The sequence below is a fragment of the Zootoca vivipara genome, chromosome 5 (genome assembly GCF_963506605.1).
Source record: "Zootoca vivipara chromosome 5, rZooViv1.1, whole genome shotgun sequence".
Classification (NCBI taxonomy): domain Eukaryota; kingdom Metazoa; phylum Chordata; class Lepidosauria; order Squamata; family Lacertidae; genus Zootoca; species Zootoca vivipara.
The window spans coordinates 58,160,042-58,175,549 of record NC_083280.1 but is presented as its reverse complement, the minus strand read 5'-3'; the positions used below and the strand labels follow the sequence as shown (position 1 = coordinate 58,175,549).

General features: G+C 40.5%; 1 protein-coding gene across 3 annotated transcripts in view; it reads right to left on the bottom strand.

The window, feature by feature from the left end:
• DOCK1 (dedicator of cytokinesis 1) overlaps window positions 1–15,508 on the bottom strand; it is a 362,095-nt gene that overhangs the window by 47,219 nt on the left and 299,368 nt on the right. For all 3 annotated transcript variants that reach the window (XM_035138565.2, XM_035138566.2, XM_035138567.2), the window contains one exon: window positions 9,154–9,273. In XM_035138565.2, the coding sequence (XP_034994456.1) occupies window positions 9,154–9,273 (120 nt within the window). The remainder of the gene's footprint in view (window positions 1–9,153; window positions 9,274–15,508) is intronic.

The following is a 15,508-nucleotide window of genomic DNA, read 5'->3' as shown; positions in this document are numbered from 1 at the left end:
AAACATGTGCATGCGTGCGCACACAAACAGTAATAGCAGCGGAGAGGGTGCTATCAGGGAGTTGTTGCGGCTATTCCCGAGTAAAGACGCTCCAGTCCGTTGTATCTTTAAAGGTTTTATTGTGCATACTATTTATAGTGCAGAGATAGCAGAAAACATGACCTCCTAGTCACTCTCAGAATCCGGCAATGGCGCCCGTCTTCATCGGGGCCAGCATAATAACCTGGGCACCCCGAAAGACCGCCCCTTAGCCCTGTGTTTGGGCACGCGCCTCAATTCGGGCGCTGGAAGGAGCAGTGCCCCTTCTTCCCTTTCCCAGCTGGAGCCGTGCCTGGGCATTTCCCTCCCTGAGCCGTCCCTCCTCCAATTGTTGGCCAGAGTGGTGCAGGGGCTCCGATGCCTCACTGAGCCCTTCCTCCACCGTCTGTTCCCCAGAGCGTTGCCAGGGCTCTGATACCTCGCTGATACCTCCATCCCGCTTCCCCCTGACCTGCTTCTAACGCTGTCGCTGAGCGAACTGCTGGTCAGGATGATGGGGGTGGGGGAGAGTCCCCCTGACAGGTGGCATTGGTGTATGCTTTTTTTAACCCTTTCCCCCTTGTGTAATTTCTTGGTTTGTACTTCTAGTAGCTGTTTCCCCCCAACAGATACTATATAGGTTTTAAATGCTTTTAGGGTATGGGGGTTTGGTTTTCAATCTGGGTAATAATCCCCAGCATGTATGGACCTCAGTTTTCCTAGGACCCCAGTACAGATTCCAGGATTCATTTTTTAAAAAATAAAACCATGTGAAATTTGGTATCTGTTTATGTATTTAAATATGTAGTTTTGAAATTATTTTACCACAAAATATGGATTTTAAGCATATTTTCTCTCAAACTCCACATCTTCCAAACATATTTTATACTAAAATATGCAGTTCAATATTTTTTGAGCTATGAACTACATCAAAAACTTCACAAGCAAAACCTGAAGGATAACCAATACACACATTACCCTGGTAGGTGCAGTTCATACCAGAAGACACGAAAAATAAAATCCTCCAGCATCCCTATTTGTTAACCTCATCCAAGTTACCTGCATGTTTTACTATGTTAAAAAAGCAAAACCCCAGAGATCTAATTACAAATCATCTGCTATCACCCAACTGTGATCTAATATATTTGTTGTTAGAAACAGCTGAAACTTATCAATGCCAAGATTGAAAGACACCGCAGCAAAGGGGGAAAAAAACCTCTGGACATTCTCTGTTCCTTTCAGAACAGTGAAGAGTATTTATAGCTTTAAAAGCACACTAAGAATACTAAGTTCATCAATTTGCACAGAGAGCCAAAGGCTACTACTTCTCTAAAGCACAGCACCAACTGAATAGAAAATAAAATTCTTGAAAGACAACTATTTTCTCATTTGCAATACTAAGGCAGGGTTAAAAGCATCTTTAAAGTAGGAGTTTGTCAGCAATATGAATCATGTTCCGTAATGTAGCAAAAAAAAAGCCTTTATGCAACTATTCAAGAGATTAACAATCACTTTTCTGTCATAATAGTAATATTTATTCTGCTTTCCTGTTAAACAGCATAACTGAGAAGTTTTAATTTCTTGACCATGCCTACACTGGAGTTTTCTCAATAAAATAATGTGTATATAAGGAATTGTTTGTGTGCATGAAATGTAGAAAACCTATGACCAGGAAATAAAATAAAATCTTCTCACTATAAGGCAGGAGAATTGCAGAGTGCTCCTGGCACAAGAAAATGGTCCCTAGAGATGTGAAACAATAGGTTGGAATCCACATGATACTTGGGAGATTGCTGGGAACCACATACAGGGCTATATTTAATTGTGTCTCTCAACTGAGTGAACCAGGCATAGGCTTTTCACAACCTTTCCCTCTCTCCTGTAATCTCCCGCATTGTCCAATGGGTCTAAAAACCCTCTGGAGCAGATTGGGAGCGAGGCCCTGGCAGATGCAGAAGAAAAGGGGAATCGGAAAAACTATCTCTTTCTAGCCCCATTTTCCACACACGAAACCTCCACTAGATTAAAGTACAATGACAATAAAGTATCTATCTACCGGTATCTATCTATCTATCTAGATCAAAGAGCCTTCCGTCAGTGGAAGGACACAACTGTATACAACCACAATAATCAAATGCCATGCAGCACTGCAAAAAAATTGTGCATCCAACCTTTCTTTTTTTTAAAAAAAGAAGTTGTCTCTAAAGTCCTGTGAAAACTCTGAAAAAGTTTCCCATGTTCACCGCAGCAAATTTATTTGAGAGAGAACAGTGCAATTGTCACAAGAGCCTCTGATAACTGAAATCTATAAATATTCTTGAAGGTCAAAAATGTCCAATCTGCTGCCTCTCAGATTTCCTGCTTTGGAACTTTTCCCAGCTTTGCCTAGGACATGGCAAGTCATCTAGAGGAAAGAGAATCAGTGTATAGTGCTTTGTTTGATGTATGTTTTTTAAAAACACACCCTAACAAAGGCACAAGTGAATGATGTTGGGGATACTGCAGTGGAAAAAATATGCTTCCCTTTCACTGAAAAGATGAGATGTCTCAGGGACACAAACATTTAGCAACCCTCTTTTATGGGAATGGGTCAGCTTCTGAAAGGGAGACCTTATTTTTATATGGAGGCAACTATAATTTTAAAAGTTCACACTCAACAGTCGCAGTCTTAAAAATGAAATGTGGGGTCTGGTTTCACGTGTGTGTGTGTTTGTTTTTTTTAAAAGAGCTCTCAGCAGTAGAAAGAAAGTGTCCCTTTCAGCACCACTGAAACGGTTTCAGTGGTACTGAAGTTCTACCCAATGTAATGCTAGGTTAAAATTAGGAATATTAGTTTAGAAGAATGTAAACTCCTGAAAAAAGTCAGGGTTTGAAAGGTTACGCTGCAAAAGATTTTGTCCTGAGTTACAGAGAGAATTACCCTAGGGCTGGGCACCCTGTGAGTGTGCAGAATTTGAAAAGCTTATGGGCGCACATTTGTCCATGTTCTGCAAATATGTATGGCTTACCCAGTAGCAGAAGGCATAGTGGCGCTGCTCTGCTCACGTGACCGCACTCTGGCTGAGTCGCTGCTTCATACTGGGATGGAGAGAGCTAAGGGCAAGGTGGTGACTAGGTCCATGTGGCACCAATGTACTGGTAGGAGTGCCAGATTGGCTCCAGACCAACCTTACCCTTTGCCCTCTCCATCCTAATATGCAGGAACGACTTAGATGCAAGGAGATCAGGTGAGCAGCACACGCCCAGCATGCCGTCTGCTACTGGCAAGGCATACTCATATACCAAGCATGTCAGATGAGTGGCACAGTCTCAACCATGCCATCTGCTACTGGCCCTGCCCATGCAATGTATATACCCTATATACCACGTGGCCCCCTACACATGATGCTGAGGCACCTTTGAATACATACCACTCCCAAGTACAAACTAGTCCTAAATCTGTGCACAACACACTAAATATATCTATAGAGAATAAGGCTTACGTATTATTTGTTGAATTTAAAGTGGAATTTTAATGCAATTAAGGGCCAAGCTAGATGCAATGTTAACAGTGTTTTTGTGTTTTGTGGCTCACAAACATCAGGATGGCAGCAGGTAGAGAATTTAACCCTCTCCTTGCCCTGCTGTGGTCCTGAAATGAGCCCCTCCTCTCAAGCTTGTACTGTATTTGCATTGAAGGAAATTCTCCATTGGTACCAATGACACAAGGCAATTAGATGAATCTGTTATTTCTCTTATGGCAGTAACTTATGGCTACTTAGGAACATTGGACGCTGCCTTATGCAGAGTCAGATCATTGGGCCCATCTAACTCAGTACTGTCAATCCTGAGTAGCAACAGCTTTCCTGGGTTTGAGCAGAGATCTCTCTCAGCCTTACCAAGAGTTCCCAAGGATTGAATTTAGGACCATCTTCTAGATCAGGCACCCCCAAACTGTGGCCCTCCAGATGTTTTGGCCTACAACTCCCATGATCCCTAGCTAACAGGACCAGTGGTCAGGGAAGATGGGAATTGTAGTCCAAAACATCTGGAGGGCCGAAGTTTGGGGATGCCTGTTCTAGATGCTCTACCACTATGCCAAGGACCCACTCAATATATATGCTCAATAAATGTTTGTTCTGTTGTTGTTTTTTCCTGCTTTTGCAATGACAAATTAAATTCTCTTATTTTGTTCTCATTGTTTCTCAAGTAATTGGAAATAATGTTAATATGGATAGGCAAATTATCCTGCTATAGTATACTTGTAATTACTTGTTATCCCAGTAAAGTACAAGATGTATTTCAGTTGGTGATTAGACAATCTCTGAAGATTTCTAATCAACACGAGTGAACGATGGAATGAAGAGCACTCTCAGGAAGTCAGTCTTTTAAACACATCTACTTTAGCTTTCTCATATTATCTATATTTGGATGGAAGATTTTCAGTTGGACTTCGCAAGCAAAATGTCTATGTCTCACAAATCTAGCTGGATTTCCTGGATCACCTTTCCCAATGACAACCTCATAAAACAGAAATTGAAGTGGTTTCTCTTTTCTTACTATTTTTATGCTCTCCGACCTAGCTGTTGATAAGTGAGATTTTCTTCCTTCTTGTTAGAAAAACTTCCTAACAAGCCACTCAGATCCTTACACAAGTTTCCACACACCCAAAAATCTGCTTATGGTCAATTAACCTTATCCTGCAGGAAAGGTTTTGCTTAATACGCTCCTGACTAGCACTCTCAATCTGATGTTTCATATGAAACCACTGACACCATTTGTATCACGATCAGTTCCTGGCAATGGGAGTCTTTATTCTTTATACTTTATACTCAGGCTTAATATGTGCACTGTTCTACTAATCTCTTCCTGTTTTCCTACAGTTCAATTCTTCAGCTTTTCCCTTCCTATACATCCCATTTACAGGGTAACCAAAGCCACATCCAGCATGTTAAGCAGGGATTACAAATGGAAGGTTACCAGGCAGAAGGTTACCAGGGTGGTGCCCGCCCTGTGGAACGCCCTCCCATCAGATGTCAAAGAGAAAAATAGCTACCAGATTTTTAGAAGACATCTGAAGGCAGCCCTGTTTAGGGAGGCTTTTAATGTTTAATAGATTATTTTATGTCATTTTTCTGTTGGAAGTCGCCCAGAGTGGCTGGTGAAACCCAGCCAGATGGGCGGGGTATAAATAATAAATTATTATTATATTATTATTATAATTACTTCTAAATTCTCTGGAGTAAAGGTGGTTCATTGGTGCAAGGCCTGCATATATGTAGTAGCCTTTTAGTAGAGAATTTTGAGTCGTAGTAGGAAAAGAATCACTTAAGGGGGAGCTAATATATGCTGGAACTACACATACACCAATACTTTGCTTTGCAGGGGCTGAGGGAGTATGTGTGGGGCTGGGTACATGGGGCTGCCGGGCTGCTGCCTAGCAGTTTTCCAAGCCATTTCTCCCCAGCTAGATTCAAGGAAAGACAATAATTCTGGCAGGTGGATAACGAGTTGTTTAGAAAAGGGAAAATGATTAAATATTCCTTCTGTTGTTGGAAGAATGCCCCTTACAAATAACTGTACTTGCCTTGAACGTTCATTACGTGTTTCCAACGCACGTTTAGTTTCAGAAGATGGGAAATCAGAAATAATAAACTGGTCTATTTACTGTTGGGGCTGCATTTTCAGTGTTAAGAGCACCGTGTTTTTGCATAGCTACGTCAAGCCTTCCCGAATTTAACATGATTTAAGATGATGATATGGTGTGACAGGAGGGTGAAACATTGTGGAAAGGTGCCGTTTGTGGACTGTGGAAGGAGCAGGTGAATGTGAAGGGGGAAATAATTTCTCAATTGCCAACATGATGTAGCATTACCTTTAGCGTTAAGTGTCACTGAGAAATGCCTGACTACAGATGGCATTAGTACCTGGGATTTCAACAACCGAGGGAATTCAGTAGCCAAACACTGATTAAACTGTGAGAAATTTAAGACTAAAATCCAGGGCATTTTCAAGGAGCACATGGAAACACACACAGGAAGAGGCTGAGAATATCCTGCCCTCTATAGCTACCAATGCAGCCTTAAATCTCTATTATCTATTCTACTAGTCCTTTTCCTTTGTCATTAAACTTTACTTTTAATTCTACAGTTGACTTGAGCTTCCCCCCTCACAAGTTCTCTCAGTCTCAAACATATATGACCTAGCATATTAAAGAAATTTTTTACTAAAAATACAATGTCACGCCAAGTAGCCAAATCCAGCTTCACCCACAAAGGTTTTCTCCAGACTTGGTCTGCTCTGCTCTTGACCGCTAGCTTCCATGATGTTGCTATAAGCCAGCAAACAGGATGAGGAAGAGGCACCAGCCCATGTGTCAAGTGACACAGTCTTAGAAGTAAACACGCAGTCATGCCCCAATACTGTATGAAAGGAGGGAATTATCTTTCTTGCATCATTAGGACTTTAATTTTCTGGCTATAATCCCTGTGGGGAAGGTATGGTACGGTAGTTAAAAAAGAAAACTCCACAGACCAAGTAGTAGCAACCCTTTGAATTGTGCCAGCTAGTGGTTGCTTTTATTTCTGTGTGGCCAAAGGCCGATCTAGGGCAGCGCAACCAGTTCGGTCGCACCAGGCGCAGAGCTTCTGGGGTGCCTCAGCAGGTGTGAATTGAACTATGAAGTTCAATAGAAGGTGAAGGGGGTGGCACCAGATTTTGGCATCGTCCAGGGTGCCACCGAAATTTGAGACTCCAAGATAGACAGCTGGTATGGTTCTTGTATAGGTTTTTCAAAAAAATAATAATTAGATTATAAACTGCTTTGGAGTCTCTTTTCAGGGTTGTAAAGCAGCTTATACTTTTTCTTATACAGTGGAACCTCAGTTTATGAACACCTCGGTTTACGAATTTTCGGTTTACGAAAGCCACGGACCCATCTGGAACGGATTAATTCACTTTCCATTACTTTCAATGGGAAAGTTCGCTTCAGTTTATGAATGCTTCAGTTTATGAACAGACTTTCGGAACCAATTACACCCATGCTTCAGGTTAAGTACGCTTCAGGTTGAGTACTCCACGGACCGTCTGGAACAGATTAATCCACTTTCCATTACTTTCAATGGGAAAGTTTGCTTCAGTTTATGAACAGACCTCCGGAACCAATTGTGTTCATAAACCGAGGTACCACTGTATATTTAAACTATAAGCCCACAAAATCAATACCTGACCTTCCCTGATCAAAGGTGTCCCCGCACATTTAATTTTCTTTTTGGCCCATTTAAAATATACTTGTTTCCAATTACTGCCAATGTTCCCCCGATATGGACTCAATCTGCACATATTTTTCCTGTGTACTAAAGCACATAGAACACAAGTCAGATAATGTGAATTTTCAGTTGGAAAATTCGAGAACCTCTGTAAACAATAAGGAGCTCTAAAAATTGTTCATTGAATGCTGAAAACACAGATAAGAATAGTACAGATTTTGCTTATCTTTCTAAAATGGAACCTAAAAGGATACAAAGCAAACATTCAGCAGTTCTTTAACAAACCCACATTTACTTTCCGTTTTCCATTAATACCCACAATTGGTGTTAAAACCAAAACCAGATTGTTCTACAAAACAGTGTTTTTGCAAACTGTGATTTTCTCATTTTGTAGAGCCATGCATGGTGAAAACATAGTAAACAGGTATTTTGCCTGCTGCTCATAAACAGCCAATTAGTGCCATGGTAGCAGAACTACACAAGTCTGTGTTTAAAATAACATGGAGTTTGGAGCTGATTTTCCCTTAAAAAGCTGAAGAAATCAGAAGCAGAAATGCTGCAAAAATACTGTTGTGTCCTGCTGGTTTCATAACCCTCCAACCCACAAGCAATAACATTATATTTAAAATCTGTGCCCTTCCTTTTAGCCAGTTTCATGTAAAGCTTCATACTGAATATTTCTGCTGTCTCTCAAACCATTTACTGATTATTATAACCTGTTTGTATCCTGCTTGTCATCTAAAAGTCAAAGGAACTCACAATTACATTACATTAGGAAAGTCCTCAGAATGAGCACTCCATTTCATAACCAGAACCACCCAGTATATTATCTTGAGTGTATAAGGTAGCTTAGACTGGCTCAGGGCCATGTTGTGAGCTTACTGACCCTAGGTCTGTCCATTTCATGTCGATCTGCTGCACACTTGCTGTTGTTTAGTCGTTTAGTCGTGTCCGACTCTTCGTGACCCCATGGACCATAGCACGCCAGGCACTCCTGTCTTCCACTGCCTCCCGCAGTTTGGTCAGACTCATGTTCGTAGCTTCAAGAACACTGTCCAGCCATCTCATGCTGCACACTACCCACTAGCAATTCCCTAAGCATATTCACAGACTTGACTTGAGCCCATGTGCACTTTAATTAGTCTAATCTCTGCAAACTAAATACCTATATGTGTATGTAGGAGTGTGAGGGACTCATTCTTCTTTGCTTCCACATACAAAACTCCTGGCACTTCTCAGTGAGGCCATCTGAGCATTCTAAACAAAAACTTGAAAAGGCTCCTTCCTCCTCCTCTTCTTCCACCATTTTCCTCCTCTTTTTCCACTATTTTCCTTGCCCCAAAATGTATCTTGGGACAAGCAGACATGACTCTTCACAGCACCCCTGAGGGAGAGTTTTTTCCTTTCTGAAAGTTACCTCCTGCCCCTCTGTCTGAATCCAAGAGCATTACTTCCATGTTGGGGACACCATTGGACACAACCCTTTTTAAATTGCTGTGCGAAGTCCTAAAGCTACCAGCTGGATAGAGCAACTATAATAGGATCTGCCAATTAGATGGCTAATTGGCCTTGCCATCTTACTCTGCCCCCTGCCTTAAACTCTCACTGTTTTACCAGTATCAGCTTATCATCAATAAATCCCTTTAGAATAAGATGTGCATTTCCTTCCTAGTAAATTGCACACTAATCTATTCCCTTTCTGTTTATTCAACATTTTATGTATCTCCTGTCGTCGTAATTAGGCTCTAGCTTCCAGTCTCTTTATAAAAAACTTTGCAAATCTCAACTTAAGAGCTCATGGAAGGTCATTTGATGAATTCTTTGTCATTTGGCACATCTGTAGCTCGCAATTTTGCAGTAAAAGCAATGGAACATGCTCCCTTATTACCTTGCCCTTGTCAAAATAATGGATAATTTCTTGATAGAGCTGATCTTTTAGTTGTCCTTGTGTGGCTGCCTGGTATCCATCCCTCTGTGTAAGATGCGCTGCACATGGTTCTTCTGACCACTAAATTAAAGGCAAACCATGGAGAAAAAGAAGGGGATAACAGGTAAATGATGTACCTATAACTGTGCTCTATTTTAAACAAGCCCATGTGATGGATTCGTAAGTTCTTTTGTGGTGGGAAATATGACATCAGTGTTGGAGTTATCACCCACTTTTGCAACCAACCAACCAACCAACCAACCCACTCTTCAAACATTCAGGTTAACTGATCAACCACAGACAAGAAAAGACTTACCTACCAGAACAGGGGCTAAATAAAAAGCTCTTTCAACTAGAATGACTTTGCATTCTTGCTCAGTGCACTCAGTTTTACATTGCAGAAGAGCCTGAAGCACTGAGTGATGTCAATATGAGTATAAAGAAGTGTAAGGTGCAAAAGGAAAAGAGGCAGATGTAATGTGTGCGTATAGAGGAAAGAAAAAAGTAACGGATGGAATTACAGAAGGGGCTCATCAACATGGAACATTCTTCTCCTCAGAGCTTTGCAAATGGCTCCGGCCACCAAAAGTTGAAAAAAACTGTCAAAGGCACAGTGGACAATATATGCCATTCAGTTAATAGAAAAAGACATCACTGACTGCAGTTAACAGAATCAAACTTCTGTAGACTTCAATAATGGTGTTTGTGTTTGCGTGATTTTTTTTTTGGGGGGGGGGAGTGGTGGTGCTTTTATCTTACTTGAAAAAGATCCTGCATTATTTTAAAATCAGCAATGGAATAACACCATACCATTTTAAACACAGCAAGCCTGTCTGATTTATAGGTTAGAGCTAATGCTCTTTTTACTTTTTAATTAAGTCTTACATTCAGCAAGGAGAAAGCTCTTATTTTTCCAGGTATCTGACTTCAAGTAATTAACAGTAGCAAATTAAGAAACTTATCTTGATTTTGAAATTTTATAAGGTGGCAGTAGAAATCATTATAAAATTGAAATTCATTATGCTTCTATGCATGATAGAGGTATTGTGTTGTAGCCTCAATTAAATAAAGAGAGGAATTCAAGAAGCGAACATGATTTGGCCTAATGTTCTATGTATGAAATATACTGCTATATTTTAAAACTTGCCATGTCTTGCTTTTCAATTCCTCTGCTTGGAAAATGATGTGCTTAACATATCTGGTTTATAATTCAAATTTGTAACAGAAAGCCAACTGAAACAGAATAAAGTGACTTTTATTAAATTTTCTGCTATTTGCCTAGATGTTCATATCACTCCAATCCTCAAAGCACTGACTTGCCTGCATGTGAGCTATGGGCCAGATTCAAGGGGTCAGTACTTGTGTACTAAACTTTAAATGATCCAAGTGACTGTACCTGCTGTAATCTGGAGGAGAATATCAACTTGTCCTCATCAGATGGAGAGGCAAAGAGGATGGTGACAGAGGATGGGACACTTTCAGTGGTGGTACCCACTGGGGAGAAATTAGGCCGTCCTCCATTCTGACCATTTTGGAGTAGAAAATCAAAACGTTTTTATCTGGCAACCTTTGCACAACTCTTGTTCTGTGGGTTTTAACTGCTGTTGTTTCATACGTGCCTGGATTTCTTAGTTTTAAACCGTTTTATTATTTTATGTTGGAATCGATCCTGGGTTCCCTCTTGGGAGGAAGGGTGGGATATACATGAGTAGACAAACAAACAAATTTTGAAATGTGTAGCCAACCAGCCACTTAAAAATAATGAAAGCTTAGCTTGCACAACACTCCTCAAGGTTAATATAAAGAAAACAATTCTCTGTAAAGGTGCATGGGGTCATAGATGGATCCCAATCTTATGGATGCTTAGCTGGGAGTAAACTGTACTAAACTCAGGAGGGACTGAGTTAATATGCAAAGGGTTAGGCTGCCTATCTTCATGATTTCTTTCCCTGCACATTGTACCTCTCATTAGCAATTTAAAAAACTGCACACACTTTTAATAAAAGCTCTTCAGTGACAGCTTTATCCTTTAAGTGTCACCTGAATATCATTAACATTTTCTCTTTTTAAAAAATAAAAGACTTACAAATCAATTTCAGAAAATTTGAGTATATAAACTTGAAAATGTATTTGTATAGGTCCTACAAATATGCTCTACACTTTTTCTATTGCTAAATTAACAGACTTTGGCTGCTATCTATTCATCTCCCCCCCCCAAAATGCATCCTGTTTGTCCTGTAATAAATCTTTGTACCTTTAATTTCCCCCCTTAAATATTTTCTTCTAGAAGCATCAAAATTAATCAGTGGCTACCAGTGTTCATACCAACTATTTTTGAAATGAATTATACAAGGGCATGTTGCACATAACATTGTCCCCATCAGAAAATTACTTTCACTACCATCTAGAAATACTGACGAGTTAGAAAGGGTGCTTCTGCTTCATAATTCAATATTCTACAGCACACTCCAGTATCGTCAAATGTTTGGTTCTGTTCTGATAGCATGGCTTGCTAATTTCAAGATTCAAGAGACTACTGTGCTGAAGTTATGCATCTACACTAGGCATCCCCAAACTTCGGCCCTCCAGATGTTTTGGACTACAGTTCCCATCATCCCTTACCACTGGTCCTGTTAGCTAGGGATCATTGGAGTTGTAGGCCAAAACATCTGGAGGGTCACAGTTTGGGGATGCCTGATCTACACCTTTAACCTTCTGTTAACAACTATTTTTTGGAAGGCCTAGTAGTCTGAAGACCTGGTCTTATGTTTCTTAGGACAATGTTCTACATCTATACTTCTTTGCTGCAATTGAATGGCATATGTTTCTATTCCTTTAATTTTCTGTCTAGAACTATTCTTTTGGGAATGAATCAGTTGTTCCAAACAAGAGGAAATATGGAATATTGTCTAAAGATGCGCAGTATCATTTACTATAGCTTTTCAATACTAGGCAATGCCACCAATGGAGCTTGTTCTGACCCAGCATAGTTTCTTCTCCAATTTTGCAAAAAATGAATATTATGTTTTTCTTTATTTCTGTTTTCTGCCTTCCAAGGGTCCTAAATTCCAAAATATGTCAAGGACAATATTTTGTCCTTATTTCGCAACTACCTCATCATGAGATGTCTTTGTTTAACTGGAACCCTGAGAGGGATCCTGAGAGATTCACATTCAAATGGCGAACTGAGCACAGGAACATACATAGCAAGCTGCGTTATACCTGTCAGACTAGCTCAGTATTGTTGATATTGACTGTCAGTGGCTCACAGACAGCCTTATCAGGAGAGGTCTGAGTCTGAACCTGGGACAAGGCAGGTGCTCTACTAACTGAGCTATGGCATTTGGGAACGTAAAGAAACACCATCTTCGATACTGCATTCCAACTGCAGTGGTACCTTGGTTTAAGAACAGCTTAGTTTATGAACAACTTGGATTAAGAACGCTGCAAACCCAGAAGTAGGTGTTTCGGTTTGTGAACTTTGTCTTGGAATAAGAACATGTTTGCTTCCTGTTGAGTGTGTCCCAGAATGAATTAAGTTCGTAAACCAAGGTACCACTGTACCATTTGCTTAATTCTCCATGTCTACATTCTGATACAATCTTATATGGTATCTGATCAAATACAAAAGTCTGTGCACATAGGTAATTTATAAGGCTGTGTTAGTTCTGTAAGGCTGTCATAGTGGTGCTTAGACCACTGGGGGTTTGGAATTCTTCAGCAATCTAGATGGCGCAATGCTACACAAAGGCACCTTGCTGTGGAGAAAAATGTCTGAACAAATCTATTATTTGGGCAAGGGAATCACATATACCCAATGTGAATCAATTTTCTGCCTAAGCACATGCAAACTCCTCAGAGCAAAATAGTTAGAGATAACTATCACTTCTTTAAAGAACTCAAAATGTATTTGCTGGAAAAATCCCCTTATGGAGAAAAAACTTTTTAAAAGCAAGTTATGCTGTTCAATGTGTTTTCCCCAACTCATTGCATTTAAAAAGAAGAAGAAGTGAAAATAATTTACTGAAGTATACTGCTACAACTGAAGCATATTGTGTGCTTGTCCCATGAATGTACAATGCAAAAAGGATTGAAAAAAGTAATTATTTTGACTTAAGAGAACATATCTAGCTTAACTAGAAACCTCCTCTGGTTCAATACAGCTCCGCAAGACATCAGTCAGCAGAATGGAGGAAGGAGAAAATTTTTGGTGATTCTGCAGGCATCTGTGCTGCATCAAAATTTGGTTTAGATGGTTGAGGGTCCATTTAGAGCAGGCATCCCCAAACTTCGGCCCTCCAGATGTTTTGGACTACAATTCCCATCTTCCCCAACCACTGGTCCTGTTAGCTAGAGATCATGGGAGTTGTAGGCCAAAACATCTGGAGGGCCGCAGTTTGGGGATGCCTGATTTAGAGCATCTTTTAGGGAGGAATCTCTGAAAATTGTCTCACTCCCCTGTCTGCTGATGAATTCAGTATAAAAAAGATAGTGAGTTCTCTGAATTAAGCAGTAGATAAGAGAATGGGCTGATTCATATTTAAGTTATTGTATCAGAAGACATGTGGAAAAAAATTGTCTACCACCAGAGATCTAATAGATGCCATTTATCAACTAGGTCAGAGGTGTTTTTAGTATTATGAATCTGTTTATTGTATAGTTCTGCAAATGGAGAGATGGCAAATAGTGATTTATTAATGATGTATTTATAATATTTATTATATTTTTGGTCAGGATCCAGCTTTGTCACTGGAGAAGCAGGTGTACTTGGTGGCTGGTAAGAAAACTAGGTTGGTAGGAGAACTATGACAATTCCTGGATCAAGATAGCTTGACCACAGTTGTCCATGGTTTGGTAACCTCTTGGCTGAATTACTGCAATGCAGCCTGTGTGGAGCTACTCTTGGGGGTTGGTCCGGAGGCTGCAATTGGTGCCAAATTCAGCAGATGAGTTGCATGTGGGAACAAACTACTGGAAGCATGTAACACCCTGCTTGTGAGATTTGCATTGGCTGCTAATCTGCTACCAGGCCAAGTTCAAGGTGTTCATACTAACATATAAGGTCCTGTACAGTTCAGGAGCAGGTGACTTGAGACACCAACATTTTCCTTATATACCCAGTGGATCACTGTGATCTGTGGGAGAATTGCTGTTTCAAGTTCCAAAGATCTCAGAAGACCACTCAGCAGTAACTTGAAGCAGGGCTTTTAGTGTTATGTGGAAGAGCATTCCTGCCAAGATAGCAACAGGCACCGTGTAATTTTTGGAAACAACTGAAAATGTTCTAACAGGCTTTCCCAGCAGGATAAATGGGTCTTTGCCATGAGAGTCTATTTTGTATGTTTTTAGTTTTGTTTTAAATGTATCTGGTTGTTGTTGTTGTTTGTGGGAGGGTCTTTTTAAAAACCTTTTTGTCCTTTTTATTGTATATTGGCTAGAGAAAACTGCATAGAAGCTGATTAATATATTATTACTATTATTGTTGTTGTTGTTATTATTATTATTATTATGCGGATAGCACTGTGGGTTAAACCACAGAGTAGGGCTTGCCAATCAGAAGGTCAGCGGTTCGAATCCCTGCGACGGGGTGAGCTCCCATTGCTTGGTCCCAGCTCCTGCCAACCTAGCAGTTCGAAAGCACGTCAAAGTACAAGTAGATAAATAGGTACCACTACAGTGGGCTGGTAAACTGTGTTTCCGTGTGCTGCCCTGGTTCACCAGAAGCGGCTTTGTCATGTTGTCCACATGACCTGGAAGCTATATGCTGGCTCCCTCAGCCAATAATGCGAGATGAGCACCGCAACCCCAGAGTCGGTCACGACTGGACCTAATGGTCAGGAGTCCAATAATAATAATAATAATAATAATAATAATAATAATAATAATAATAATTAAAGGTAAAGGACCCCTGGATGGTTAATGGTTAAGTCCAGTCAAAAGCGACTATGGGGCATGGTACTTGTCCCACCTTTCAGGCTGAGGGAGCCGGTGTTTATCCACAGACAGCTTTCTAGGTCATGTGGCCAGCATGACTAAACCGCTACTGGCACAACAGAACCCCGTGACAGAAGCGTGACTGCAAGTATATCTCAGTTGTTTTCTATGGAGCAGAACAGGTTCCTGCACTCAAATTCTCCTACTAGGACCATGGTTAGACAGTTCACTAGTTTCATGGTACAATCCTACACATGCTTACTCAGAGGTCAGTTCCACTGTGTCCAACAGTCCTATTTTAAGCTAAATATTAAATCTCAAAAACTGTTCCCCCCCACCTTTCTTCCCTTGAATTTTCTTGTTTTAACACCTCAGGCAACTT